We start from the raw sequence: 27,932 nt of genomic DNA, 5'->3' as shown, positions 1-27,932 counted from the left end.
TTCAGAGGAGATTTGATGTTATCGCAGGGTGGAGGATAGGGAAGGAAAATGGTATGTGAACATAGAAAATTATACTTTTGCCTTCTGTTTTGGTATGCCTTGTGGTGGCATTCAGTATGGAGACTAGATTCTGTCTGAAATCAATCAGTGTTTTAGTTGGGTTTATTTATTATTTTGTAAAAATTATATACTGCTTGATTGGGTTTTGTTTTTTTAAAAAACAAGCCTGAATGCAGTTTCCAAAAAGATTTCTTAAGAATAAAAAGAATAATTCCAAAAGCATAACTGCTTACTGGTGTGTATCTGAAGAAGTGTGCATGCACACGAAAGCTCATACCAAGAACTGACTTAGTTGGTCTTTAAGGTGCTACTGGAAGGATTTTTTTTTTTTTTTTTTTGGGATAAAAGTATTTTACTCCTTACCTTAATATGCTGCTTACTGTTGTAGTGTACAGAAAGGGGAGAAATTAGGTACCAGAGTAGATTTGTGGAAGATGCTAAAACAGGTCTCTAATATGCCAAAGGGTCGTATTTTCTTTGGGGCCTTTAAAATGTGTATACAGTATAGCTGATACAGTACTGAGAAGCTTAGTATAAACTCATTGCTACTAAGGAAAAGCTGGATACATTGAGAAGAAAAAGACCACCAGGAGTGTGTATTTTTAAAGCACATAGAAATTTCCATCACTCATGAAATACATGGGTTCATCCCTCATGAAACACATGGGTTTGATAGATATGCACATGGTAGTATGCCACCCTGTAAATGGATTGATTAGACTAAACTTAGGATGCTTAAGCATAACACATGGATTCTTGTTGAAATAATCCTGTATGTTGATTCTAGGAATCACATTATCTGGATATCAATAGTTGGAGTAGGTTAAGTATATTAATATAAATCACAATGAAAATGTCTTTTGCTTCCACTGGAATTGTGCTGTGTTCCTTGGGCAAGGTATTTTCTCTGTTCACTGTTGTACTGAGGACACTATCAGTAGAAAACATAATGATGGAGTGCAATTAAAGTGACTGTGTCTAGATTAGCAAGATAAGAGATGTCATTCTGAATCAACCCATTTATTCATCAAATCGGATATCTTGCTTTTGGCAGTGGCAAATACTTAAATGCTTCAAAGGAAGTAAGAAAACCTCTTCTTAATGCACCTGGCCAATTGTGCAATTATCTGCTTTCTGCCCGAATGCTCAGTTTATAAAAATAGCTGTTTTACAACTCCCATGGTACAGAGTAGGCTTCCTGGATTGGTATTGGTATTGATTTTAATTGGTCTTATCTCAGTAAGGCTCAGGTTGAGAAGAAACACAGAAAAAGAACTCTGATTCCAGGATTTTTATCGTAATAGCAAATATTGTACAGTGGTACCTCAGGTTACACATGCTTCAGGTTACAGACTCTTCGGGTTACAGACTCCGCTAACCAAGAAATAGTACCTCAGGTTAAGAACTTTGCCCTTATTGGAGCCTTGCACACATGCGCAAAAGAGCCAAGAGCCTTGTGTCCCTCTTCAAAAACTGAAAAAGGAGAGCTTCATGCATGCTTCTGATTTTCTTTCATTTGTGAAAGCAGGGTATACTCTGGTACCACTTTGATTACCTCCATCACAGAGAGAAGCTATTCAGAATATTAAGCAAAGAGATTAAAGCACACTTGACAGTTTATTTGGCAGAACCAAACAAATTATACATCCCTTTGATAAGGCAGCTGGGAAGACTGCTAGTGGTGATGGAGAGGGAGCTGGAGTCTCTAATGGTATTCTAATTCTTGAACATGACTGTTTTTAAGAAGTAATATTCTTATTTTTCTTCAAATGTCAGCATGTGTTGTTACGATTAGGAAAAAAATTATCTTCAGCATTGAGAACAAATGCCTGTGTTCTTCCCAACTGAACCGAAACATTTATTGAAATCGGCAGATTGCAAATAGGGGCTAGTCCACTTAGAAGATAAGCTTCTTCTGCTACCAGCTATTACTTTGTCCTTTTAGTGGGTATCTGTGCTGTAAATCTAAATAAGCTTATATTGCGGCTCCACTGAATTAAATCAGAAGGTCCACCTTAGATCAAGTTGGAATGTTCTCATAGCAGATGCTCGGTGGACTTTCTTTTACAGTTCTAGAACATGCTTTGTTGGCACTTAGATTGGAATATTCAGCTTTGAAGTTGCATTCTGGCTGCTACAGCCTTTGTAACCATTTTCACGATCAACAATTAGTCAAAAGGGATGAGGATGAGGGATAGACACAATTACAAAAATACAAAAGCAGTAATAGCTCCAAATAATATGTTTGTCTACAGCATGGGTCGGTAAACTAAGGTCTATGAGATGGATCAGGCCCAATTGCCTTCTGAATCTGGCCTGTGGACAGTCCAAGAATCGCCGTGTGGATCGCCAGCATGCATGCTCTTTCCCTCCTTCTCCCTCACACGGCGGTGGCAGCGCCACCCCCTCCCTCCCTCCTTCTGGCTTCTCCCCATCCTGCCTAGAGGAGGAAGGGGGTTTGGCTTTGTTGGTACCAGCCCCTCTCCAGAGCCCTTTCCCGTGCCACTCATTGTCCCCCCGCTGCCGCCAGCCCCTGCCACTCGCAAGACACAGGAGCTGCAGTTGGCTGAGCGCCTCTCTCGAATGGCCGCCATTTAAAGCAGCCCTTCTCCAGAGCCCTTTTGCATGCTGCTCATCATCCCTCATTCATCCCCCCCGCCCCAAATATAGTCCGGCCCCCCACAAGGTCTGAGGGACAGTGGACCAGCCCCCTGCTGAAAAAGTTTGAGGACCCCTGGTCTACAGTATAAAGCTCTATTGCACGAAAGAGAAATACAAATCATAAATGTATCCATCTTTATTGGTATCACGTAAAATGTTACAGTATCTTATCACAAACCAATTAACTATGGATTGCAATGAATTAAACTCAAGGAATCCTTGGGTGAAAGAGGTCCTCAGCAGAATAAAATACAGCTGTTGTGAAAGCACAGAAACAAGTGCTAGGAGTGTGAGATCAATACTTAGAAGCAACCCACTAAATATTTTTACACAAATTATGTTTTATTCTACTGAGGGCCTCCAGGTGTTTACAGAATTCGGCACAGTACATACCATGCTATTCCTGAAATTCCCTTTTGTGATTGTCCTGTGTGTCTTTATTCCAGTCCCCAGTTTAGTGGCTGAAACCCCATTTCATACATTCATCCTGGTATGGCCTTGTAATGGTGTGGCAGTGAACCGAAGCCCTCTGTCTTAAGTATATGCAAGTACATTCTTCTCCCCTCAGTAAAAAGCGAGGAAGCAAAAAGAGTGGCGAAATCTATAAGTAAAAATAAAGAATCAGGTCAAAGCTGACTGTCATCCCACTCCATTAGGAGAGCTTTTTGCACGGTTTGGCTGAGAATGTCAAAAAATACTCTTCATCAATCCTTCACTCACTCTTCAAGTTGCCAGTTTGACAAGGACTTTTCCCTTCAGAGCTGGTATTGACGTTTGTGTTACTTGGCACCTGCTCCTTTGCTGTTTTTGTCTGTTACTTAATATTGTGCCTCTGTGATGGATTGGAACTAGAGTAAGGAGAAAGCGCGGGAGAGAAAGGAAAGGACGTTTCCCCTATGCTTTTATGTTGAAAGGAAAATTTGATTCAAGGTTCTGCAGAGAGCTTTGGGAGTAGGTTGCTTCTATGGCAAACCTATGTTGAATTTTCAAAATGCTTTGAGGAGCATCACATTCCATATTTTACCTGTAGCTTTAAATAGCTCTAGGACATGTTATCATCCTTTAAAAATGATCTTTGGATTTTCCAGAATGCATTTCCCCTTACTTCAGTAACAATTCCCAATGGAATCCTATTCTTGGGTATTAAAGAGCTGATGATAGCCTCAAAGTTGGCTAAGTCCTACTTGGCAGTACACAGTACTTGTGTAGGAAAGTACAGTTTTTATTATGAATACAGTGGTACCTCAGGTTATGAATGCCTCGGGTTACAGACTTCACTAACCCGGAAGTAGTACCTTGGGTTAAGAACTTTGCCGCAGGATGAGAACAGAAATTGCACAGCGGCGGCATCAGGAGGCCCCATTAGCTAAAGTGGTACCTCAGGTTAAGAACAGTTTCAGGTTAAGAATGGACCTCTGAAACGAATTAAGTTCTAAACCAGAGGTACCACTGTAATAGATTAGATTCTGCTGCAGCCTGTTTGCTCCTGGCTCCTACTGTTAAGTTTGTAACCAGAGGTATCTCTGTAACTTGGGGGGGGGGGGGCACACACACGAATGTATCTGCTGGTTCCAAGCATGATAGGCCATCTCGCAGAAAAGTTAATTTTAAGATTCTATGTGAATTCTGTCTTGTTTTAATTGATGGGAGTTGTATTATAACCAAGTGGATGAATCTGTTTTTTCATCATGCTGCTTATTCTGTCCCACCAAATCCACATCTAATGCAGTGAAATTATCTTGAAGCCTATTTCTGCTGTCTACTACTTGAGCAATATTTTTACCATAACACTAACTTTTACCCCAGCACATTATAAGCACACCAGCTGCTATTTTCTTAATACTTCCACCTAGAGTGTTTCTACCACCATGCTCAATTATTATGACTATAAGGAATTCTGCAGTGAATAAAACTGCTAGCACATTTGCAAAGCTATGCATGGTCCAATATAGTTTCAAATTGGATGGAAGACTGTGTGTTCAGATCCCTGCATTGCAGGGAGTTGGCCTAGATGACCCTCGGGGTAGGTTCCTTCCAACTCAACAATTCTATGATTCTAAGAATGTTACAAATCTCTTTGGTGTTTCTACATTGGTGTACAAGAACTTTATTCCTATTCACATTATACTCCTCTTGCAGTGTGTTTTGAAGTAATCATATAATATGCCTAAATTTACTTCTCAAAATTTTCTGACAATTCTGCAAAATTCTTGGGACAGTTTTCTTTTTCTTTTCTTTTTTGTCAGAATTGTCTAGCCAAGTTCAACTCAATCCATCCACGTGTGATTAGTTCCATTGTCATAGTGGGCTGAATGTTGGAGGAAAGCATGTATGATCAAAGTTTGCTTTTTCAAGATTCTCAGAATAGTTTTTTTTTTTTGTTCTGTAATCACTTCTAAGGACTGTAACTGTCGAATAACAAAATACATTAATTGCATTGCATTATTTCCTGAAAGCTGGCAAGAGATGAAATATTTTCACCACAAGAGGGAGCAGAAGATGCTAATGGTTCTGAAAAAGGGTCTCCCTCTCTCCCCCTCACATCCAAGCCTTTAGGGTGTGTGGAACTAAAAGTAGTGAATGATTTGCTGTTGCTGGCATAGCTGTTGCTGGCATTATTGTTTAAAAACCTAATCTCCTATGCTGGGCTCTTGGACTCAGGTGCGATTAGCTCTGCTCATTGGCTCGAGGCAGGAACTTGTTGCTTCCTGAGGTACTTCTGAAAGTGACTTCAATTTCAACTTCCTGCCTCTAGCTCCAAGCACTGCTGGAGATACTCTCTGCATTCCTTGCTTAAGACTTTTGGTTACTTAAAACAATCTTCTTTCTTCCTCTATACAGTACTGACTTTCAGGGCCTCTCATGTGATTTCATGTAATCTTAAACTGACTCCCACTTCCCTTCCCTTTCTCCTGGAAGCACTGCTGCAGAGGGCTCTTGCAGGAGTTCAGCCACCTTTTAATGTTGCCACTGGCCTCACTGTTCTTTCCTAACCTCTTTTCCTTTCATGAAGTGTGCATTTGAGGGGGTTTTCCCCGCCCCCTCTTTTGTTTACCACAAATTACCAGTGAATTTTAGCTCTCTTTGCCTAAAAGGGCAGCCTTTACAGCTTTGAGGTGGGTAAAAAAGGGGGCTTAAATCTTCCCTAGTGGGTTTTTTTTGTTGTTTTTAAAGGAAACACTTGTGTGAAACTGGTGTGAAAAAACGTGTGAGAGGTGCCCTGTGTTAAGATACCAAATTTCAGACAACTAAGTCCTAGGGGTTTTGTGTCAAGCCCCTTTAAATTGATTTGAGGGAGGGGCAGACTTAAAGGGATGCTCTATTCTCCTGTAGTTGTGTTTGTGGGCACAGATTCTGTGACATTAGGTAGGTGCCCCTAACTGATACTTCATATAGAACAACAAGCAAAGTGTTTTGATTTGAAGAGCATGCACTGGAAATGTTCATCTGGTGGAGCTATACTTACCTCATCCTCAAATCCTTCTGAGTTGCCTAGCTAAGCTGCTTCAGTGATGGAGGGCGCTTGAGAGTGGGAGAAGGACTTCTTGCTCTCCTTTGCATGCCTCTTCCCTTCCTTCTCTGACTCCACCTCTTCCTAAAGGAGGAGGGACTGGTGCTGCCTGCACAGGTACATGATGAGGCTGCCCCCCACCTCCGGGCTCAGCTGCTTCCTGCAGCGTTGGCAGATGGCATAGCTGGGCTGTTCTGCCAACTGAAAGTGATCCCAGCCTATGCTCTGCTGGTTGCTCTCACTAATAATACCGCCAGCCTTAGAAGGAGGGGGAACCTACAGCTGCTGCATTTAATTATTACTGCTGCCTGCAGCAATGATGGTGTGTTTGGATTTGTTGAGGGGAGAACTCAAACAGCAAGTGCTGCTGCCAAGACACTTCCATTGCCTGAATTCTGCCCCAACTCCACATACGTGGATCATAATTAGACACACCACGTGTTATTTGCAATAGGGATGTACCTGTGTAGTACTGTTGTCGATAAATGACAAAAATGTGTGTTGTGTTGCGATTTGCTGTTTACAACAGTTGAGTGCTTGTGCACACAATAACTGTTCTGTAGCCAGTAACTGTCTGTTGCTGTTTCTTGCAAATGGTTCCCTGCCCTACTAACAAGTATTAGCAGAATCATCTCCATAGTGCTGAGTAAATTATCATCTGTCTGTTATTGCAAAAGTGTAAAGGTGTGCCAGTTTAACATACATTGAAGCTCTAATTATCACTGACTGTAATTTCTGCATCTCATTGCATTCAACTCTCACCTTAATCCCCCTCCCCCTTCTAACCTGCCAAGTTTTCACTTCATGCATCTAATGAATATGGCTTGCATTTGAGTCCTCAAAAGCTTATGCCATAATAATGTTGTTATTATTTAAAGTGTCACAAGACAGTACTTGTGTGAGAGCAGCAAGACACACTATGGCTTGGCTATAAATTAAATAAAAATAATTTTGGACAGACTAAGAGTTTTGTGTATAATACAATGCAGCTACCTAAGAACATATAATTATAAATGAGCCTCTTACATATGTACCTTAAGTATGTATGCAAACTCAATGAGAGATGTGAGCTTCCTTTTGCTGGGTAATCTCATGTATATTAGGTCTGATTTGAGACAAACTCTCATCTCCTCATCAACACAAAGAAGCCTTTCTCTTTTCTGATCATATTTTTCAGAGTTGAAAATCCCTGTTCACAACAAAATAGTTGTGGAGAACTGTAGAAGAATAGCCAGTGCTCTTGAAGAGAGGTGTGGATGCTGCTTCTGGCTGTAGAAATATTTTGATACTGTATTGAAATGTTTATTAGATTGTCATTGAATCTTCCCACCACACTTGCCATCCTCTCCTGACACAACTGTATGGCACGCCACACCCTTTGAGAACCACTGTGTTAATAAATCAAGTTGTGCTTTAATAAAGTTTGAGAAATGCTGCCCTGGCCTGATTCTGTGCTTTCTATCTTTTTGTTTTGTAGTGATGGATTTAAAGGACCAGTGCTGACATAATGTTCCTTGTCCCAAGCTAGTTTCAAATTCTGCTTAAGATCAAACACTGGTAGGCATTAGCCATGGGCAGTTGGCAGCAGCATTGCATCTGGGTACCAGTTGCTGGAAACTGCAGGAAGGGCAAGTGGTTTTGTGCTTGGGTCCTGCTTATGGGTTTCCCACAGGCATCTGATTGGCCATGGTGGGAATAGGATGCTGGACTAGATGGGCCATTGGCCTCATCCATTGGGGCTCTTCTTATGCCAAGGCTTGTGCCAATGTTCTCCTTAGCTGGGAAGATTTGCACCAGACACAGCAGAGAGCACATAATATTTCAACTTGCCCATGATTCCCTTAACTGGTAAAGAAGCTGATTGTGTTCTGCTCCAGTCCTGATTGAGGCTTTCATTATGTGAGGGTGTGTAAGTGTTTTTGTGTTCATGTTTATAGACAGCACAGTCTCATTTGTGCTTCTTGTCGCTTGCCATTTCTTTGTTACAAAAGCTTTTCTTCCCCAGTGTGTTTCTGCCGTTCCTTGAAAGTAACAAAATAGGCTTACAAAGGCTAGAACATGTTGATAAGAATGCATATTTCTTTCCTTGCACAATGGAATTTCTGTCTTCAAAACAGTAAAGCAGGGTGAACTGCCAGCAGTCGTGGAAATGAAGTTTTTTCTTTTCTTTTGCAATAACAAACACTTGGGACAAATGTTGTTTAGTCAAAGTTGCTTGACAAATATACTATTCTGTCATCATAGGGTGAGATGGTTTTTCATTCTTTATCCCTTTTAAATCTTGGTCACCTGTAAAAGTTGTGATTATGCGTGCCTGTTCTTCAGAAGCAAATTTTAAGAACAGACTATAAAAACAGATCTGTTGGAAGTATATTGGATCTAATCCATTAAAAACTGAGCCGATCAGAAGTGCTGACGTGAGAGCAAATATAGTATTGGGAGATTTACTAACTTGCTAAATTTAAGTTTTAAGTGCTTAGGTTTTTGAGGAGGAAATAAGCATTAAGAGACCAGGAATCGGTTTCTCATTTTCTCCAAGCAAGCAAGGAATAGCATGTTTTTAAGGAGTAAAGCATAAGACCTGGATCACTCTGGGGATGCTTTAATTCATGGATACCAAAACACCACTTTCTCTAAGTGATCTTACAGCTAAAATCCAAACAAAAAAATTCCTTCCAGTAGCACCTTAAAGACCAACTAAGTCAGTTCTTGGTATGAGCTTTCGTGTGCATGCACACTTCTTCAGATACACTGAAACAGAAGTTTCCAGACCCTTCTATATAGTGAGAAGGTGGGGAGGGGTATTACTCAGAAGGGTGGTGGGAATGGGTGATTGGCAGATAGCTGTGATGAGCCTGTTGACAACTCTTAAGAAGTGTGCATGCACACGAAAGCTCATACCAAGAACTGACTTAGTTGGTCTTTAAGGTGCTACTGGAAGTAATTTTTTTGTTTTGACTATGGCAGACCAACACGGCTACCTATCTGTAACTGGAGCTAAAATCCAAGCATTTGAGGGTGAATAAAATAAACTAATCTGCTGTTTAGAATAGATGTTTCATGGGGTCTAAGCTAAATTAATTGGGGCCTTTGCTGGGAAAAGGAAATGGGGAATGTTTGTCTTGGGTGAAGTGTGTGTGTTCGTGTTCAGAATGCCTCTTGTTACACAACAGTGTTTTACTTGAGAGAACAGTGCTGATGATTCTGAGGTTCAGTATTTTTCAGAAGCAGTGTGACATCACTCTTGTATCGGTTTTCTAGCTAGCAACTCTCAGAGCCAGGATGCTTTTTCTTGGTGGCAGGGCTGTGCACAGCTCATTGGGGAGCAGCTTCTAGACAAAAGGGTTGTGCCTCGTATTTTTCCAAGTGCTGTTTGCATTGAGGCTTTCATGAAGAATGAATTTCTCTGAAGGCTGGTAAGTGATTGTGTATTTTCTTTTACACGTGGATAATTGGTAAACTAAGCCAGTTTTAAACATGCACAGTTAAAGTACATTTGCTTCACATTAGATTTGGAGAAAAAGCATGTGGGTTGTTGTTTTTTGGTAAGCTTTACTCATCTAATTTCCATTATCATTAATTGTGCATAACAGGAAAGATTTTATTTTTAAAAAGCACAGCTTTGTGGTTGTTAAAAATATTGCAAGCTGGAGAATAAATTGCATGCCTCATGTAATATAAATAAATAAAATTTTGAAATAGCTTAGACATAAGCAAGTTTTGAAAACAAACTCGTCAGATTCCTTTCTTTGTCCTGTTTTAAGGTTGAGGAAGAGAAAAGTGATAAAACACTTAAAAGTTCCATAGAAATTATTAATGGGGACTTCAACATTTTCTGTAGATTGTCCAGTTCATGGCTGCTGATCTGCATTGAAGAATTCAAATGGAAAAGGCAGGGAATTCTGTTTTGGCAATATGCATTGTGAAACTGTTGTTGAAATTGATTCTGTGAATGTTACTTGAAAAGCAGGGCATATCTTCCTCCATTTAAGTAGTGAAGAAAATGATATTTGTTCTAAGTGAAGGCATAGAATCAATACAACTGTGGAAGTTGGGGATGTTAAGACTCTTCAGAAGATCTTCCATCAGCCCCCATCCATCTAACTGAGGAGCTTATGTCATCCATAACAGATGCTTGTTTATTTTTACAACATCTAGAGAGGCTTTGGTTTCTCTCTCTTACTTATTTTTAAAATTGTGCATGTGTTTAGAATCTCTTTCTAAAAATTTAAGCTTCGTTTTTGAGCTGCAGTGCTAGTGTTTTATCACTTGCCTGAAGCAATTAGCATAGCAATCATTAATGTTAAATAACTTCTTTTTTTACCTATCTAGAGGTTGTGATGCAAGAAAAATACTTCTCATGGAAATTGAATATGTACTTTTGAATGGGAAATGCCCACACACAATGGTCTGATTTGTGGGCATTAAAGATCAGAATTGCATGTATGAACTTGCGTTCCATTTATAAACTGCTCTCTTCCCTCCCTAGTATCACTGAAAAGATCAGAAACATTGCATTTTTTACTAGCGAGAAAAATCGTTCTGAGAGAGGTAGCTTTTAATTATAATCACCAGAGCAGTTGTTTATTCAAAATCCTACCATGTCAAATCTGGTTTTTGTGCAGACAAAGTTCTACAATTATTTATGAACATATAAATAGATATCACCTACAGTATAGTGAATCCTTGAATTTATTATAATAAGGATGTTAGGACTTCATGGATATATATAATATTAAGCCTATCTAATCCAACTTTTCTGGGGTTCCTGTAGTGTAAAGCCCCTAATCTCGGCAAATGATAGATATCTATTTCTGGCAGGGGAGAGGCTGTGCCTGGAATTCAGATGGATTGATTTAGTCTATTTTTGTACCAAGCAGCTCTTTGCTTTCAAAGCTAGAATAGAGTCATTATTTTCTAAAAATGCTTTTACTTCATTTTGCAGCATGTAATAAACAAGAACTGTTACAAACATCTTGACTGTCTTTTTATTATTCACAATTAAGAGCATTCAGGCTACCATGAATGGAAGGAAAACACATTGTCACACAATACAGATAACATACAAGACTATACTGTAATCAAGGAGATCTCTCCAAAGTCCACCAAGACCTAAGTTGCTATTTGGTACAATAACACTTTTTTTGTTTTTGTTTTTGGTACTGTAAACTCTGAGGATGCTATTCAACTAAATCGAAGAGCAGACTTAAATGGGTCTGTTCAGACTAAGATTTTTTTAATACCACCCAGAATACTGAAAGATATTCTGTAGCGGGAACATCATGAAATTCTGTAATTTATTTATTTTTTAAATACATTGTGATTAAGTCATTTGTTGTCCAGACCACTTTCTTTGGCTTCTTGGAATATCTTGCTTCATGCTTAGTATTATAATTGAATGTATGGATTGTTTTAGCCTAGCCCAGTAAGGCTTCTAATGCAAACGTTTTCCATAGAATGGTCAGGTCTTTGTGATTCTTAACTCCTATGGATGATGAAATGTTTCTGTAGGGACAAGGGCAATTCTGTAGCAGCTTGGGAGCCATGGTGCTTGGTTTTGGAAAGGGGATAAGAAGTTGGCTGGGGTATAGAACTCCCTTGTAAGGCACTTCCGCTCATGTAAGATGGTCCCCCAAATTTCTACCAGTTGCCCCCTCCAGTTAGAGTCATTCACAACATACCCCATACCATTCTATACCCCCTCCACCTTTAGGAACAGCTTTCTTGGGGGGAGGGCATGGGACTGGAGAGGCAGAAAAGCCCTATTTTGCAAGTTCTGTTTGCATATTTCTTGAATTATTGATTATGTTTAGAAGTCAGGATATCAAAGATGTAATTTTCAAACATCACTTGAATTCAAGCTGTGATAAAGAACATTAAGCCAAGGATGTCCTTGTTTGTTCATTTAAGTATTACATGAGTAGATCATTGTTGTTTTTAAGCAACAGTGTAAGTAAATGAGCACATTTCTCCATTCCTAATTCAGGGGCAAGCAGTATGTCTCGCTTACGAATCTAGGAAGCTGTCCTACATCAAGTCAGCCCCTTGGTCCGTATTGATCAGTATTGTCCATACTGACTAGCAGCAGTATATTCAGAGCTATTTAACACTGGTATGTTTGAAATGGTCTATTTTATTCAATATAGCCAAGCATTCTCTAAATGGGTTCAAAAGTTTATTTTATTGAAGAATCTCAGGGTATGTAAATGCAATTACAGTTGTACCTTGGGTTACATACGCTTCAGGTTACACACTCTGCTAACCCAGAAACAGTGCTTCAGGTTAAGAACTTTGCTTCAGGGCTCTGGCAGCGCGGCGGCAGTAGGAGGCCCCATTAGCTAAAGTGGTGCTTCAGGTTAAAAACAGTTTCAGGTTAAGAACGGACCTCCGGAACGAATTAAGTACTTAACCTGAGGTACCACTGTACCTAATATCGTTATCTTCATAACAACTCTGTGAGGTATATTAGGCTGAAAGTTGCAAAGGGACACCCTTCACCTTCATGGCCACCCAGAGATTTGAACCCAGGGACACCTATCCAAGATCAGCACTATGCAGTACACCACATCAACGAACCATAACATTCTTATTTTTTATTATACATGCAATAAAGGGATAACTGCATCATCTGCATGGGGGGGGGTAAATCTCTCTTAGATTGATCCCATCTGGGAAGATGGACTGCATTCCACCCTGTACTTTATCAAACATTTATGCCTCTGTCAAATCAGTGCAGTTGTATTTGCAATATCCTGGTGCAAATAATTTATGTGTATTGTGAGTGAACTATCCAAGTCCACTTGAGTAGCTACAGCTGCTATCTGCCAATGTAACCTCAGAAGTAAGTTATGAGCCAGTAGTTGATCTTTCTGCTAGTAAGTAGCTTTGGTCCTTCCAGCATACAGTTAGTTCTTTCATATCTCCCACTGGCAGAACTGTGACAGTGGAGCTCATCAATCAACACCTGAAGATTATACTTACTGTAGCAATGCTAATAATGTAGGTGGCAGTGAAACACCTGAGCTATAAATGTTCATAGAGAGAAGTGTTGGCATGTCCTGAGCTACTTAATTCCAAAGGTTACACTGCCACAGACGTTACAATGAGTAGAATGACAGGTGGTTATTCAGAATTTAGTTTGAAGGACCACAGTGTGTGAAAGCGGAAATTGAATTGTATGAATTATGTAGATTTGAGAAACTACACATATAACTTAGCCCAAATCCATAAAATGTTTAAGCTTTGTCTAATAACTAGAGTTGAGCTGAAATAGTTTTCGGCTTTGTGCTTACTTTTATTATTGTTGAACGCCCTCATTGTTCCTGTGCACTTTTTATTACCCTCTAGAAATATTTGTCTTATTTTCATCCAAGATTTGGACACTAGAAAGTGTGCAACAACACAACCCCAAAAGGGTTTTATGGGGGGGGGATTAGGCTCCAGGGTGCTATGCTATGACCCAGAGGGCAGCCCAGAATAGCTCAGGAGCCCTGGGAGTCATGGAGCTGTGTAATTCCTGAGTTTACTTAACCTGATTGGAGAGAACCACCCCAGCTGAACTGAACTGAAGTTTTGGCAGTGTCCCTTACTTTTATACTCTGTGGGGTAGAGCTGTGGACCAGGCATAAGAGCAGTGAAAACACTGGGAATTTGAGTGCAAAAATTGCTGACAAACTTTCATGCCAAAGGAGGGGCACATTGAACCATGCATATACTCCCCTTTCCTTGAACTTGTAAAATGGTAACCAAAGTATGAGTAGAAATTATGGTGAACTATAGAAAAGAATGGCTAATTAGAGGCTAAAATAGATCTTTTCCAACTAGTCAGGGAAATGTGGCCTAAACAAATAGGGAACCCTGAATAGATCTTAAGATCTGTCAGTGTTTATATCCTTGTTAAAAGATGAGTTTACAATCTAGAACTGTTTGCTGTAATTTGCCTTGTAGTACCCAAATACAACTTTATTGTGATGGGAATAAATCATGAGTGGTAATTACTATTGCTGCTAAAATATTTGATGCTCTGCAAGAACAGATTTCAGTCATAAATTCCAAGGAAAGAAAAGAAAAACACATGCAGCCTATAATCTTAAAGGAGTAGAATGAGAATGAAGTTCACTCGTTTTCTGAAGCTGTTTCAAATTTTCTGTGGGAGTGAGTGCTTGTGCGTATATTAGTCTAGTGGCAAAGGAGAAGTGAGTAATGCAGCATATGGCAAGATGCAATTAATTTGAACAGTTACATGCAAATTACTAATTACTTGGTATTCAGTTTAAAAAGAAATTTCAGCAGAAAATAAGTCAGCATTCAGTTAACAGATCAGTTTTCATTACACAGTGCATATAATCATTATTAGAGAAAGAATAGTGAAACTAGAAGACCAACAAGCTCTATATCACGACCCATGTAATGTTTTAGGTGCATTTTTGGTAAAAGGCTACTGCTCTGGACATTCCCCCCCCAAATAATGACACTTTTTCCATTCCAAGTGTATACTAGTGTAAGCGGTGTTTCCATGTGCTCTGGCACTCGTCATGGTCCTCCATGCACCAGTAGTGGTTTAGTCATGCTGGCCCCATGACCTGGAAAGCTGTTTGTGGATAAACACTGGCTCCCCCTGCCTGAAGCAAGATGAGTGCCGCACCCAGTAGTCGCCTTTGACTGGACTCAGGGGTCCTTTACTTTTTAACCCCCCCTTTTTTTTACTAGGCTTGTACCAAAGCACCTTGATTGGGAGGGAAAGTTGGGGATGGTGACACTGATTCAAGGTGACTAAATTGACAGCTGAAATCAGAGCTTTGTTTCCCACCATCCCTAGCCAGCATGGCCAAAGCTCTCATCCATGAATTTGTGGTGAGTAGGGGAGAGATTGGAATAGCTGCAACATCAGCTTGCCCCTCTGGTCACACTCCTTGTGCATGCATTGCAGCCCCTTTCATGAAGTCTACTTAAGCATCAAGTAAATGATCTTGCTTAGTGTCTTTGATATGTAAAAACAGAAACCAAACGAATCATTAATTTCATAATTGCTCCCATTTCTCTTTAAAAAATGTAGTGCAGAAGGCATTTGAGCTACATTATTAGAGGTTTAGAATGATGCTTCTAAACATTTTCTTTTATTATAAACATACATTTTAATTTTTATAGCAAGCAATTCATATGAAAGCTTGTTCAAGAAATACATGAATTAAAACTTGAAAATTAGATTTAAACGAAACTTTTATTGGTGATTTTGCAAGCTAGTAGAAATGTATTGCAATTATTCAGGCTTGGAATTTGGTTTAGAAGCTCAAATTCTATATCCCTTCTTCTCTTTGTGTCCATATATTTTTGCAAAGTAATGAATTCTGTAATTGCTGTCTTCAGTGCTGGTTCCTAGTTTGGTAAATACATGGTATACATTCTTATTATAAAATACTTGGAATGGCATGGTGCAGTTAAAGGTTTACAGATGTGGGGGGCCATGCATATGTGGAATTGTGAAAACACAGAATGGTTAAACACTTGCTGCTGGCAGGAATAGCCAATCTCTCTGGGTTTCAGTTTACTGTTGACTACAGTATTTTGGCTGGGGAACAAGAGGCTGATGTGCTTCATATGAAGTCATCCAAAGTCTTAATAGTGCTCTGATCTAGCCCTAAAAACTAGATAGATGTTGTAATTTTGAAGCAAACTTTAAAAGTAAGATTTAAGTTTAAGAGTTCTTTAAAAATGAGTAATGACTTGTTACCTGGATGACCTTCTTATAATCAACTTTTAGGCAGCTTTCCTTGACAATTCAGTCTCTTGAAATACCTGAGTGAATCTAAGTGATTCTGAACTCGTAGCAGTTAATCTCCCATCTGGGTTATGTCTGCCATTTTCCTTCCTTCCTTCTAACTCTTTGTCCCCTTTTGGATCTTGTTGGCAGAGCAGTATGGGAGCTGGCTTTTAGGAACTAGAAGAGAGGTTAAATCTACTATCATTTATTCTGGAGTCACCATGATGAAATTATTTGTTTACATCAGTAATTGCAGTTATTAGCTAATTAATTTTCCCACGCATGTATACTTTGTGAAATGACAGTAAAGAAAGATGTATTTTCACATACAGTGGTACCTTGGTTTACGAACTTAATCCGTTCGGGAAGTCCGTTCTTAAACCAAAGCGTTCTTAAACCAAGGCGTGCTTTCCCATAGCAGCGGGGGACTCAAATTACAAATGGAACACACTCAACAGGAAGCGGAACATGGCTTCCAAGGCAAAGTTCTGCTTCCAAGGCAAAGTTCACAAACCAAAATACCTACATCTGGGTTTGCAGCGTTCTTTATCCAAGTTGTTCATAAACTAAACTGTTCTTAAACCAAGGTGCCACTGTAAATTGCTTTCTCTCTCTCTCTCTCTGTAGGGTGATTCAAAATACAAATTAAGTAGTGGGATGTATTGCTTTCCATAGGCTAGTAGTGAAAAGGATTGATAATCTAAAATGTGCTAGATAATTTCTCAACATTACAAATGCTTGCAGTACCTTGTGTTAATTTTCTTTCCTGTCCTATTCTCAATTTTACTTTGTTAGAGCTCTTTTTAATTCATTTTTTATGTTTTTAGATTATTAAGAGCCCAATCTTAGTAGGGCGATAGATGTGAAAACCAATGCCTTCATTTGTGCCCAGACCACCAGGAGCTATTTATTTATTTATTTAGTAAAATTTATACAAATTGTATAATTGATTTTGTAAAAAATCTCAAAACCACTGCAAATGCTGGAGAACTGCTATATAGAGAGAAAAGAAAAATCAGGCTACGTATGAATTGCATTTCCACTGAAGTAGTACATCTAAAAATTAATGTAATTCCTGTCTCATTAATGAATAAAACAGTGCAACATTTTCACTTTGGCTGAGAAAATGTGACCTTTGTGACTAACATATTGCTGCTGATGTAGAGTGGATGATTCTGCACTAATGCTGGCAGATTTTCAAGTAATTAACAAACTGTTGAGTTTCTAGCAAACACTCCTCTGTTAAAGAGATCCTGAGATACAGAATATACTGTTTTTCAGTTTGCTTCTGGTCTGAGCAAACATGAGTGTAATCCATCACACCTTCCCAAAGCAAGGATGAAAATACAGTAAGCTGGAGAATAAACTATGCTGATTTTTTTAATTTAACATTGTTGGCCAATCATGCTAAAGAGAATATTTTCAGAGACAGTGCTTAGCCAGTGAAAGAAATACTGAAGATGGTGTTTTGTTTTGTTTTGTTTTTGTATGTTTTGACACTGGGAAAGCTATATTCCAAAAGAGGATGCAAGTGGATCCAAAAACAGTTGCACTATTTATAACGTTAATTAGTTGACTTTAGATTTTATTATGTAAACCAACTGGGTTCTTGTGTATGTGTAATAAAACAGACATAAGAAAAAGCTAACAAAAGATTTTTTCTTTAATGCCTCTCAGATTTCAAAAACATTTTTTTATTAAAAATGTCACTGTCCCAAGGAATGTATTTCTCAAATTTGCTCTGTGCTGGTTATAGTCCATAGGAAGATTACTAGGAACAAGGGTTGGGGTATATGTTTGTTTAGTCCTGTTCTAGTCCATTTATAGCAGGTAAGTAAGTAGTCCTGAGTGCATTTAGAACTGTAATGTCCCTTAATATTCTGAAAAGAGTTGTCATCATGAATCAAATTTAAGCACCCCCTCTTCCAGTTAAATAAGGCAGGAGATACCTTTGCTCCTTACTTCCCCAACTTGAACTGCTCAGTGTTATTTCTAGCCATTACTAAACAGCTGCTTCATGCCACTTCCAATGTGGGTGAATTTCAGTGGGAAGTGAAGTGATTTGTGCAAGAGCCAGATGGTCTCTTACAAGCTTAAAACAATTATCCCTTGGCATCATCCAGAGAATGAGGCAAGGCCTGAAATTATTTGAGTTTGGGACAATGTAGAGCATGTGTCCACAAGCCAAACAAAGCTTCCATCTAAGAATATAAATTCAGTCTTGCCAATCAACATGACCCTCCAAAAGCAGAATTTGGAAACCCATCTAAGTAAGAATTAGTAATTCAGGTTCTCTGTTTAGTAGCTGATTAAGATCTTGATTATTCACTGAAGCCAAATGGTACTTAACCTTTTGGAACAGCTGCAGTAATAGCAAAGGGTCAACAGACAGTTAGACTCATGTTTGCTTTTTACTGCTCTGCTGTGGTTCTAGGTATTCACATTGTGAGAGTCATTTTCTCATTAAAAACCCATAATTAAGACTAAATTTTTATAACGTGATTCGTCCTGCTTATTTTCAAAGATGTTCAAGGAACTAAGAAAATGGTTGCCAAACTATGTACTTCCACAGTCCTTAAAGTTGGACAGCCTGTCTTATTTTCTTACATCTCAAGATGCCTTTGAGAGGCACCACACAATGTTCTGAGATACATTTTTTAAAGCATCATTGACACTGGAATATCTCCAGTCTTATTAATAGTTGACATGGATAAACTGAGCCAATCATTTTAAAAATGTATCCCCAATTTTTTTTGTAAGATATGTGATGTATTCACTTTAACACTAGCTATGAATGCTCAACAATGACTGAATGACTGATACATTAATGGATTACATTGTACTTCAAAGCAGGCACTTACATTAAAGCAGTAATTGTTGCAATGCCCTTTTATTATAGTTGTCATGTGTGCTGCATTCAGCTTCTTCTTTCAGGCTTCCCATACATATCTTATTGGCCACTGCTCATAAAATGCTGGCCTAGATGGTTTTTTGGCCTGATTGAGCAGAGCTTTTCTTTTTTCCTTACTGGCTGGCATGCATGAGTGTTCTTCCAGACCTCCTTCCATAGCTTCCCCTCAGTCTTAGCCAGCATGGCTAATTTTTAGAGTAGTCCAACAACATCTGAAGAGACACAGGTTCCCCAATCTCTGATCTATAATGCTTAGTTGCATTGCAATAAGCCATAAGTCATATGTATGGAAATACCAGAGAGAGACCACTTTATTGTTGGCAACTCATTCTATTGTCATTTAAAGGAGTTTCTATAATACCTGTGGGGATCTATTCATTAAAGTCCATTTTAAAAGTATTACTTTCATATCCTCACAATTGCAAAGATACCAGTGAGAACTCACTTTAAAACACCCAGCTATGTACATAAAATGTCAGCAAACCTCTTGAGCAGTCTTTGCTGAAACAACCTTGATCAATCCGTATTCTACAACGCCGAGGGCCTTCTGGTGGTTCCCTCACTGCGAGAAGCAAAGTTATAGGGAACCAGGCAGAGGGCCTTCTTGGTAGCATTGCCCGCCCTGTGGAACACCCTCCCACCAGATGTCAAAGGAAAAAGCAACTGGCAGATTTTTAGAAGACATCTGAAGGCAGCCTTGTTTAGGAAAGCTTTTAATATCTGAAGGACTATTGTATTTTAAAATTTTGTTGGAAGCCGACCAGATTGGCAGGGGAAACCCAGCCAGATGGGTGGGGTATAAATAATAAATTGTTGTTGTTGTTGTTATTGTTGTTGTTGTTATATTATTCAACAGCATCTAGAGGAGGGGTTGGCAAGGCTTACCGGGCATGGGCCAGATCACTCCTGCGGAGATCCTTTGTGGGCCAGACAGGCGAAGTGCGATGCCGGAATTTGCATCTGTGTATGCCTAGATGCCCAAAATTGTGCCTGCACAGAAGTGATTTTCGGTGTCTCGGCATGCACAGAAGCAATTTACGGTGCCATGGACATGTGCAGATGCGATTTATGGTATCTGGGCATGTGCAGAAGCGATTTCTGGAAGAGAGTCCCTGTGTCGCACTGCACCATTTTAGCGCGGGGAGTCGCCGAGCGGGCAGCTCGGTTCAGGGACAGCTCATGGGATGGTTGAGCGACCCTCATGGGCCGCTTCCAGCCCATGGGCCTTAGGTTGCCGGCCTCTGATCTAGAGAGCCCACAGGTTCCTCACAACTGTTATGGCAGATTTACATTATCATTTTTTCATGCAATCAGCCAATCACATCAACTGTCTCTATTGAAAAATGTCATTTAGAAGACAAATAGAATGGAAAAGTTAATAATAGATATAACAAATTGGAAAAAAGAATAAGTTGAATAAAAAGGCATGGAAAATGGAAACCAAAGAAGGGCAGGGGAAAGTCAAGGGATTCTGAGAATTCTAAATGTGAAGGTGATTGATATGTTTAAACTGAAAGAAAAATGTCACTTAGCATCGGCGATAAACCGTTTCTGGTTTGTTTTCCTACTTAAATCAATTATGTGTGTCACCACTGACCTCTCCTTCCCTGAATCTTGCAGAGAACTCAAGAAAAGTTGGTTTGATTGTCTTTATTTTTGGCCTTTTCAGAAGATAGCTAGCTAGCGGGTGCGGCTACTTCCTACAAAGGAACAATAGGAAGAGGAGGAAGCTACTTGTCTCTTTCTCTATGGCAGGGACCACCACCGGAAGCCAGTAGGCACATTAGGTTTTTTTGAAAATGTCATGCCCACCAGTCACTGACTGTCACATCTAAAACAATGGAAAAAGACAGAGGACAATGAAGTGGTGTGGGTGTGACTCCTCCCCCATCCACTTCCCCTTTCAATGTGGGGAAGGGCATCAACATCAGTCACAGTGGCACTCACTCACAGAGATAGCTTTTTTCAGAATCCATGAGTGGAGAGTGTCCATTCTTGACATCCAGTGAAATGTGGACATGTTTAAAGGTGTGTGTGTTCAGTACAGAAGAGACTGAGCCAATGCCATTAGGAACTGACCAGGGGGCAAACACTCTTTCATGCATTGTAGATTTTTGAGGGAATATTGAGTGGAGGGAACCTTTCACAAACACTGTAGGAGGTACAGGTGGGCACACTGGCACACATGAACACTGTTTTGGCATCCCTTGCTCTACAGGAAGATAATGGACTTGTTATTCTTTCCTCTGTTTCTCTTCCTCTGCATTGGGTTGTTGCAAGAACCTGAAGCAAGCATGGCAAGGAGGGAATATGCAGGAAATAAGCCTCCTTTCATTTCTTCCCAATTTTCTATGCAGGAAAAAATGGGAGTGGAATAAGACACTTCTTCATAGTTAAGAACAGGAATGTAGTTACCTCTCCCTTCCTGTTAGGTTGACTCTTTCTGTAAAAACTGACCTAACATAGCACCTTCCTGGAGAACGAGGATGAAAGGGAAAGCAATTTAGCAATTTTAAGGAATTCAGCAATTTGAAGGAAGCATACAGTGCTCATCAAAGAGGAAAGGGGCCATCAGGTTTATCAAACTGTGTCTGGGGTAATGTGTGATGATAAAAAATCTCTGTCTGATTCTTGCAGTTGTAGAAAGACTGTAAAGATGCATGCAACCCTGGTGTGAATTTATATTTCTCCAGGGGAACTTGGTCATCTATATTATCCTCCCAATGGGAAAGGAAGATTTTTGCAGACATCACACACTGATGTGTGAATAAAATTATTGTCTGGTGGTGAATTTGCACATGTAAACTGCTCTTGAGGGCTTATATGGGATGTTGTTGTAAAGACATGTATGAAGTATCCTATCTACCTAAACAAATAAATACTAGATTTTTTTCAAGCTCTGGCAAATATACTGCAGTAAAATAAGCAAGTGATTAGCCCTACATTGAGAGAGAACTCATTGATCATAAGATTGCAGTCTCCTATCCATTTTCCTGGGAATAAGCCCTATTAAATTCAATGGGACTTACTTTTGAAGATGTATATATTGGATTGTTTTGTAGCAATCTTTCTGTTTTGAGGGACCCTTGTGCTAGAAGTTCAGAGATGTGTCTGGGGTGACATTTGAGCACACTGTACTCTTCCTTATTTGTCTAGACAGGTGTTTTGTTAAGGATTAAGCTGCCCAAACTTTGTATTCCAAGTCTTACATTTATTGTTAAGCATTTGGCAAACTGGTCCCTTGAATGAAGAAGTAAGCCTAACAAGATCAAATGGCAAGCTGCCACCTCCTTAGATTATATTCCTCAATTCTCTCCAGCAAATTGGGAATCTGTTATCATGGGTGTGCATGTGAAATTGTGTGGGAGCCAGTGAAATGATTAATGTGGATTTCAAAACTTGATGTTCAACAGCTAAAATGAGTACCTTTGTGTGAGAATTCAATTACTTTGGTATTCCTTATAATGTTCTTTTGTTACCTTTCTAGTTAAGCATTCTAATTGGGGAGCCTGATAGTAATCCATGTTCCACGAAAACCTTTCCTGCACAAAGCTTTCAAACTGTTTTCTTAAATAGATTAATTGAGGGAAAAGTTCATATGTTCAGCTGAATGCAAATGCTTACATATGCAATGTGGGGTGACATTTTCTGGAAAACAGAAGGAGCTTGTGCAGCCACAGACCACATCCTTACTGGTAGTAGATATGAATATATTATATTACATTTTGCCTGTCTTCAAGCAATATTTTATTAGCTTTCATCTATTGTATTTGTCTTATTGAAAAAGAAACATTGGGACAAAGAACAAAAATAACAAGAAATTTTGCTGACTTTTTACTCCTTAAGGAATGGAAAGTTTGGTGAGCTGGGGTTTGGTTGTGTTGGCTCCTCTTGACTCTCCCTTCTTAATTTTAGGCCTCACATTCCTAATGAATTTGTAAATGGAGGATGGCTGCAGTTGTGTATTTATTATTATATGAAATTACTGTAAAAACAGTGAAATGTCTTTGTGGTATTTAAACTAACATACAATTTAGTTCTGGAGTAAATGTGGAGGGAAATATAAAATGTAGCGAGTATTGCAGGATTAATAGAAAATACTTTTGAAAAAATTATCCTTGTTTTCTTAATGAAAATTATACTTCAACACATTAAGCATATGGAGGCATCCAGTTGTCCCCTGTGAAAAGCAGAAGCCTTTGGTCTGATCTAGCTGTGCTGCACTTGAGCTTTAAGGATTAACCCTCCAAGCTACCGAATGTCCCCAGGCACCCTTTTGCTTTACTGTATCTTGTTTAGGTGAATGGTTGCCATGCAGTTACTTATATGAAATAAGTAAAGCATTGAACTTGGGGATATTGTTATGGTGAGAGTGAGTTGCCCAGGCCTTGCATTCAGGGTTCACACCTGAGGAGTGCAATGTGTATTTGCCTAAGGACTAAGGATCAAAAAGAACAGTAGAGCATCTGCTTTGCATACAGAAGATTCCAAGTTCAATTTCTGGCATGGCCAGGGAGGACTGGGAATGTCCCTGACTGACACAAGGGAAAACTGCTGCCAGCCAGTATAGACAATACTGAGATAGATGGTGGTCTCTCTTACTGCAAGGCAGTTTTCCATATTCGTGTGTTATATAGGTGCAGCTGCAAGGAATTTGGACTCCAGTGTCTTGTGCTAAAATACAATATTGAGTCAGTAGCCTCATAACTAAGAGCCTGCCGGTGAAAGGATTTATGATGTGAGCTGTCACTTAGTTTCTGGTGAAGACATGTCTTAGTCAGCTGTGCATTTTTGAAGGCTTCATGTGCCTGTGTGTGTGAGTGAAGTGCACCACTTACATATTGATTTGTGGCAGAATAGTCTTGCATACCAATTAAATACCTTGGAGGATTCTGGAGTTTTGGATCTATGATCATATTTTTGAGATCTTGCCTTCTGTTCTTAACTTGTTCATGCTACCAAATATTTTATGTAATGACCTTCGATAATGGAAAATATAAAAATGCATCTCTACATTCATTTATCTCTTGGGTTCTTTAATTCTTCATGTTAATGATATATGAATTTACTAAAAGAAAACTGTTTAGCCCAGGGAATGGTAGTCTAAGTGGGTTTCATATAATTTAAAAGGGTATATAGAAATGAGAGAATAAATGCTTACTTTTTAGAAGAGGGAATTCTAAACTTGCTTTGAATTCTAGGCAGGTAGAATTAATTAGCCTGCAAGAGAACCTTCTAGAATTATGTGCTGTGCAATGAAGCACAGAATTGGGCTGCAGTTCACCTAACAGAGCAAGCAAGGTGTGTCGGAAGGCTTTTGAATTATTTTTCTTAGGAAGCTTTAGGAATATCTGTCTAGAATAAGAGCACCGTGGAAAGTGGAATTGCAGTTTTGAGTTGTGCAAGTGGAACACGAATATTCAAATCAAAAGCTAATTGGTTACTGTTAATTAGTAAAGTGATTGCCTCTGTAGCCTTACAGTGAAGTTCTTTGTGGGTCACTGAGTTATATAGTTAACTATAGGTACTCAGATAGAGGGTGTTGTTTTCGATATTGATTTCACCAGTATAGATTCTGGATATAAACAAATGCCTTTTATGCTGTGAAAATGAGAATTGTGTGCTGACGTTTCTGCACTGCTGAAAAACTGTTTGAATACATACACTAAAATAGTGAAAAAAAATCAGCTTTCAGGGAACCAAAATAACCCTGTATGCACACCCACACATGTATTTTTAAAAAGCAGTTTTACTGAGTGATTTGGATCAATATTTGAATCAATCAGCATGCATTAACATATGTCCTTGAAATGCCCTTGAACTGAATGTGTCAGACTTTGCATCTGAGTACGTCTTTGGGCCCAAATCAGACATATAACCCAGTCTTTCACATGTTTACTTAGGAATCTTACCCAGTTCAGCAGGGCTTCCTTACAAGTACCTATGCATACGATTGCAATCTTCTACTCTGAACTGTAACATGCGTTGGCTGTTTTCTCAGAGAGAGATGCATGTTTGTCTGTGTGTTCAGCATCTGCCCCATATGTGGATAACAGGACAGCATTCATTCATCCTGTAGGCACTGTGTTGTAATTGTACCCACTTCATGCCTTACATCACAGTATTCCACCATGCAAGATGGGTGAAGTTTTTCTGGCTTCACAGTGGCCTGAAGTGAACACATCAGCAAGTTTCTCCACATTAAGGGCCTTTTTCTTCCATTGTTTTAAATTGGAACTTTGTTTTTGAAAAGCCTCCTTCCATGGTTTTTAAGGCAGCTTGCAGTAGACAATAAAGCAGACAAAATTACAATAAAACAGGGAAATCACCCTCTTTGCAACTGAGAAAAATCTGTGCATGTTGAGGAAAATGTGGCAGTACATAACAGTTGATCATAAAGAAAGCGGGTTTTCTAAGAACAATTTCTCTTACCTTTGGTTTGTGTTTGCAATATAATCTCTCCTTTCCTTAAAAATCTACTTGCTCTTTCACACACACACACACACACACACACACACACACACACCTCTACACCTCTTTTAAAATGGTGTTGTCAAGATGTAGCACAGAAGCTACTGTTCCCAACAGTAAGCACAGGCTGTCATCCCAGTCTTCTTCTGGCAGTGGGTGTATTCATGGCTGTCATGTAACTAATGCTTTGACTTGTCATGTTTCTGCTTTCAACTGTGTGCAGACTTCAGAAGGCAGGACTGCTGTTGAATTCTGGAACAGTCAGGTTAAATGAGCATAACAGCAAACACCTAGGGTTACCTACCAGCACCCAGGCATGAATGAGGAAAGTGGGGACAAACTAGTGCTGTACCAGAAATGGAAAATTCAAATAGCACCCCCTCCTAATTAGCATGCCACATGGTAATATATTTAGGACAGCTTTCATTCATTTCAGTGGAAGTTACACTGGAGAATGTCTTAGATGATTTTACTCTATGGGACAGATCTGCCTGTCTTCTATTCTCTTGCCATTTATGTCATGCAAAATCTGTGGCTACCTTGCCTTGTGTCATGGTTGGGTCGCCTGCATATGAAAGAGACCCTGATTTCCCACATTCTTATTTGTGGTGTTGAAATTTCTGAATTATTCCATCCTACAAGAACCATAGTGATAGCTGTATGGAAAGAATATGCTGCTCTTTATTCCTGATGCATATTGAAGGTAACTCTTTACAAGAGATAATATTTGATAAATTTCAAATAAGTGAAAATTGGACCAATATATGAACCACATCCATATTGTTCTAGAAGACTATGTGTTTTTACAAGTTAAGGATTTTACAGATTTTAATCCTGGGAATTGATTGATTTTCTGTTCGCCTCTATTAAGAAAAAACATACATACACACACAACCAAATTGAACAATTTCCACATAAATCATAATACAATCTAAAATAAAGATACAAAAAAAATCAATAAAAGCAGCATCCCAAAAAAGACACAATATCCTAATCCAATATTCTGTCCAGCAGCCTCTGTTTTTGTAGCTGGAGTCAGTCAAGGCTCCAACCTCCCAGGCTAGGGTGCAGGTCTTTCAAGACTCACAGCCAAGATATTCAGATTATACTCAGGTTGCAGAAGCAGTTTCCCAAAAGAAACTTCATCAGGCATTAAATGTAAACACATGACAATTGTGATTGTTAGCCAAGTTCAGTGCCAGGGCTGATGTCGCCCCATTTTTTATGTATCATAGTAGGCATTGTGGGAACCTTTAAATTACTGAACATTGCCTTTCTGCATAAGGGATGTAAGTTCTAAAAGAGACTGATTGTTCACCCCTTTGCATTTATTATAAGTGGTATTTATCATGCTTCTTGCCAAGGAACAAAGCTTTTAATTTTGTACTGTAGGTTTTTGTGTGGAACGGGACTTATGATTAGAGCATGACTGTGTGAAATTGCAAAGTGATTAAGATCTAAAGAGTTTTAACAAAAGTACCAACCAGGGAATTGCTAGGATTATCTTGCTGAAGGTAAGTCTCCAGGGGTTTTTGAAGGTGAGCAGCATATCAAATGCAGATTTTTATTTAAATTACTATGCCTGAATAGTGTGGCAGAAAAGTTGGTGATACACAATCATAGTGTCATGCAGGTAAATGTAAAAAGGTAAAGGACCCCTGGACGGTTAAGTCCATTCAAAGGCGACTATGGGGTACGGTGCTCAACTCGCTTTTCAGGCCGAGGGAGCCAGGGTTTGTCTGCAGACAGCTTTCCAGGTCATGTGACCAACATAACTAAACTACATCTAGTACAACGGTACACCATGACGGAAGCCAGAGTGCATGGAAATGCCTTTGATAAGTGCCATGTGCAACTTTGCAAAACACTGGAATATGCTAGACTGAATTTTTCCAAGTAGGATGTCAGCCCGAAAAAGACTTAAAAATCTGATTTCAATACAAGTGTGTTGCAGAGTTGGGAGTACTTTCAATCAGTAAAACAAAAATGCGAACCAGCCTTCTAGTTTTCCTAAAGCGTCAAAGCATCACTCGTATATTGGCCTTGTTGGCATGTAACAGTAAGCCCAGCCATTAGGCTGGTACCATGGGGTGGAGACAGGGGCTGCAGCTGCTGTTTGTGGTTTGTTCGGAGTGAAGCAAACAATAATGAGCTTGGGGTGAGTACAGCAGGAGTGGGGGAGCAGCAAAATAGGCACCTCTTTCTCCCTGTGCACTGGCATGCTTGCCTTAATTTGAGCTAGCATTTCACATGAACAAATGCATTGTAAGCAATCCTGGCAAAGTAGGCTGATCTACCTGTTTCCAGTAAGGAGGCTGAAAAGGTGTGACACACAGTGAATCCATAGCCAGGATGAGATTTGAAACAGGCCCTTAAAGTTAATACACTTTCTTAACCACTGTACTCTGCCAGCTCTACAAGTGTTATCCGGGTTTTTGCTCTTCTTTATTACAAATATTTTTGTTTTGTGCTTGCTGGCACACACACATTTAATGCATGCATATATTCTTTTCTCCTCTAAGTATGTATGTATGTATATAAACAAGAACTGGCTTCTG

At 39.3% G+C, this 27,932-nt stretch overlaps 1 protein-coding gene and 1 long non-coding RNA gene across 41 annotated transcripts in view; one reads left to right on the top strand and one right to left on the bottom strand.

The window, feature by feature from the left end:
• PLEKHA5 (pleckstrin homology domain containing A5) overlaps positions 1-27,932 on the top strand; it is a 166,412-nt gene that overhangs the window by 70,522 nt on the left and 67,958 nt on the right. For 3 of the 40 annotated variants that reach the window (XM_083699940.1, XM_083699934.1, XM_083699920.1), the window contains exon 1: positions 9,432-9,648. The exons of 34 other annotated variants lie outside the window; for them this stretch is intronic. In XM_083699940.1, coding sequence (XP_083556066.1) covers positions 9,629-9,648 — 20 coding nt within the window. In that variant the 5' untranslated portion in view covers positions 9,432-9,628. Of the gene's footprint in view, positions 1-8,336; positions 8,478-9,431; positions 9,649-27,932 lie in introns of those variants that run through there. 3 more of the 40 variants (XM_083699931.1, XM_083699937.1, XM_083699941.1) reach the window with 3 other exon arrangements.
• Positions 2,843-6,281, bottom strand: LOC310826378. The gene is made up of 2 exons (XR_014555806.1): positions 6,188-6,281; positions 2,843-3,322 (listed from the first exon to the last, which is right to left on the bottom strand). It is a non-coding gene; the product is annotated as an uncharacterized lncRNA (long non-coding RNA).

Source organism: Podarcis gaigeae (genome assembly GCF_964106915.1).
Source record: "Podarcis gaigeae genome assembly, chromosome: 10".
Classification (NCBI taxonomy): Eukaryota; Metazoa; Chordata; class Lepidosauria; order Squamata; family Lacertidae; genus Podarcis; species Podarcis gaigeae.
Note: the sequence above shows the minus strand (reverse complement) of the source record. Positions and strands in the feature narration are given on the sequence as shown.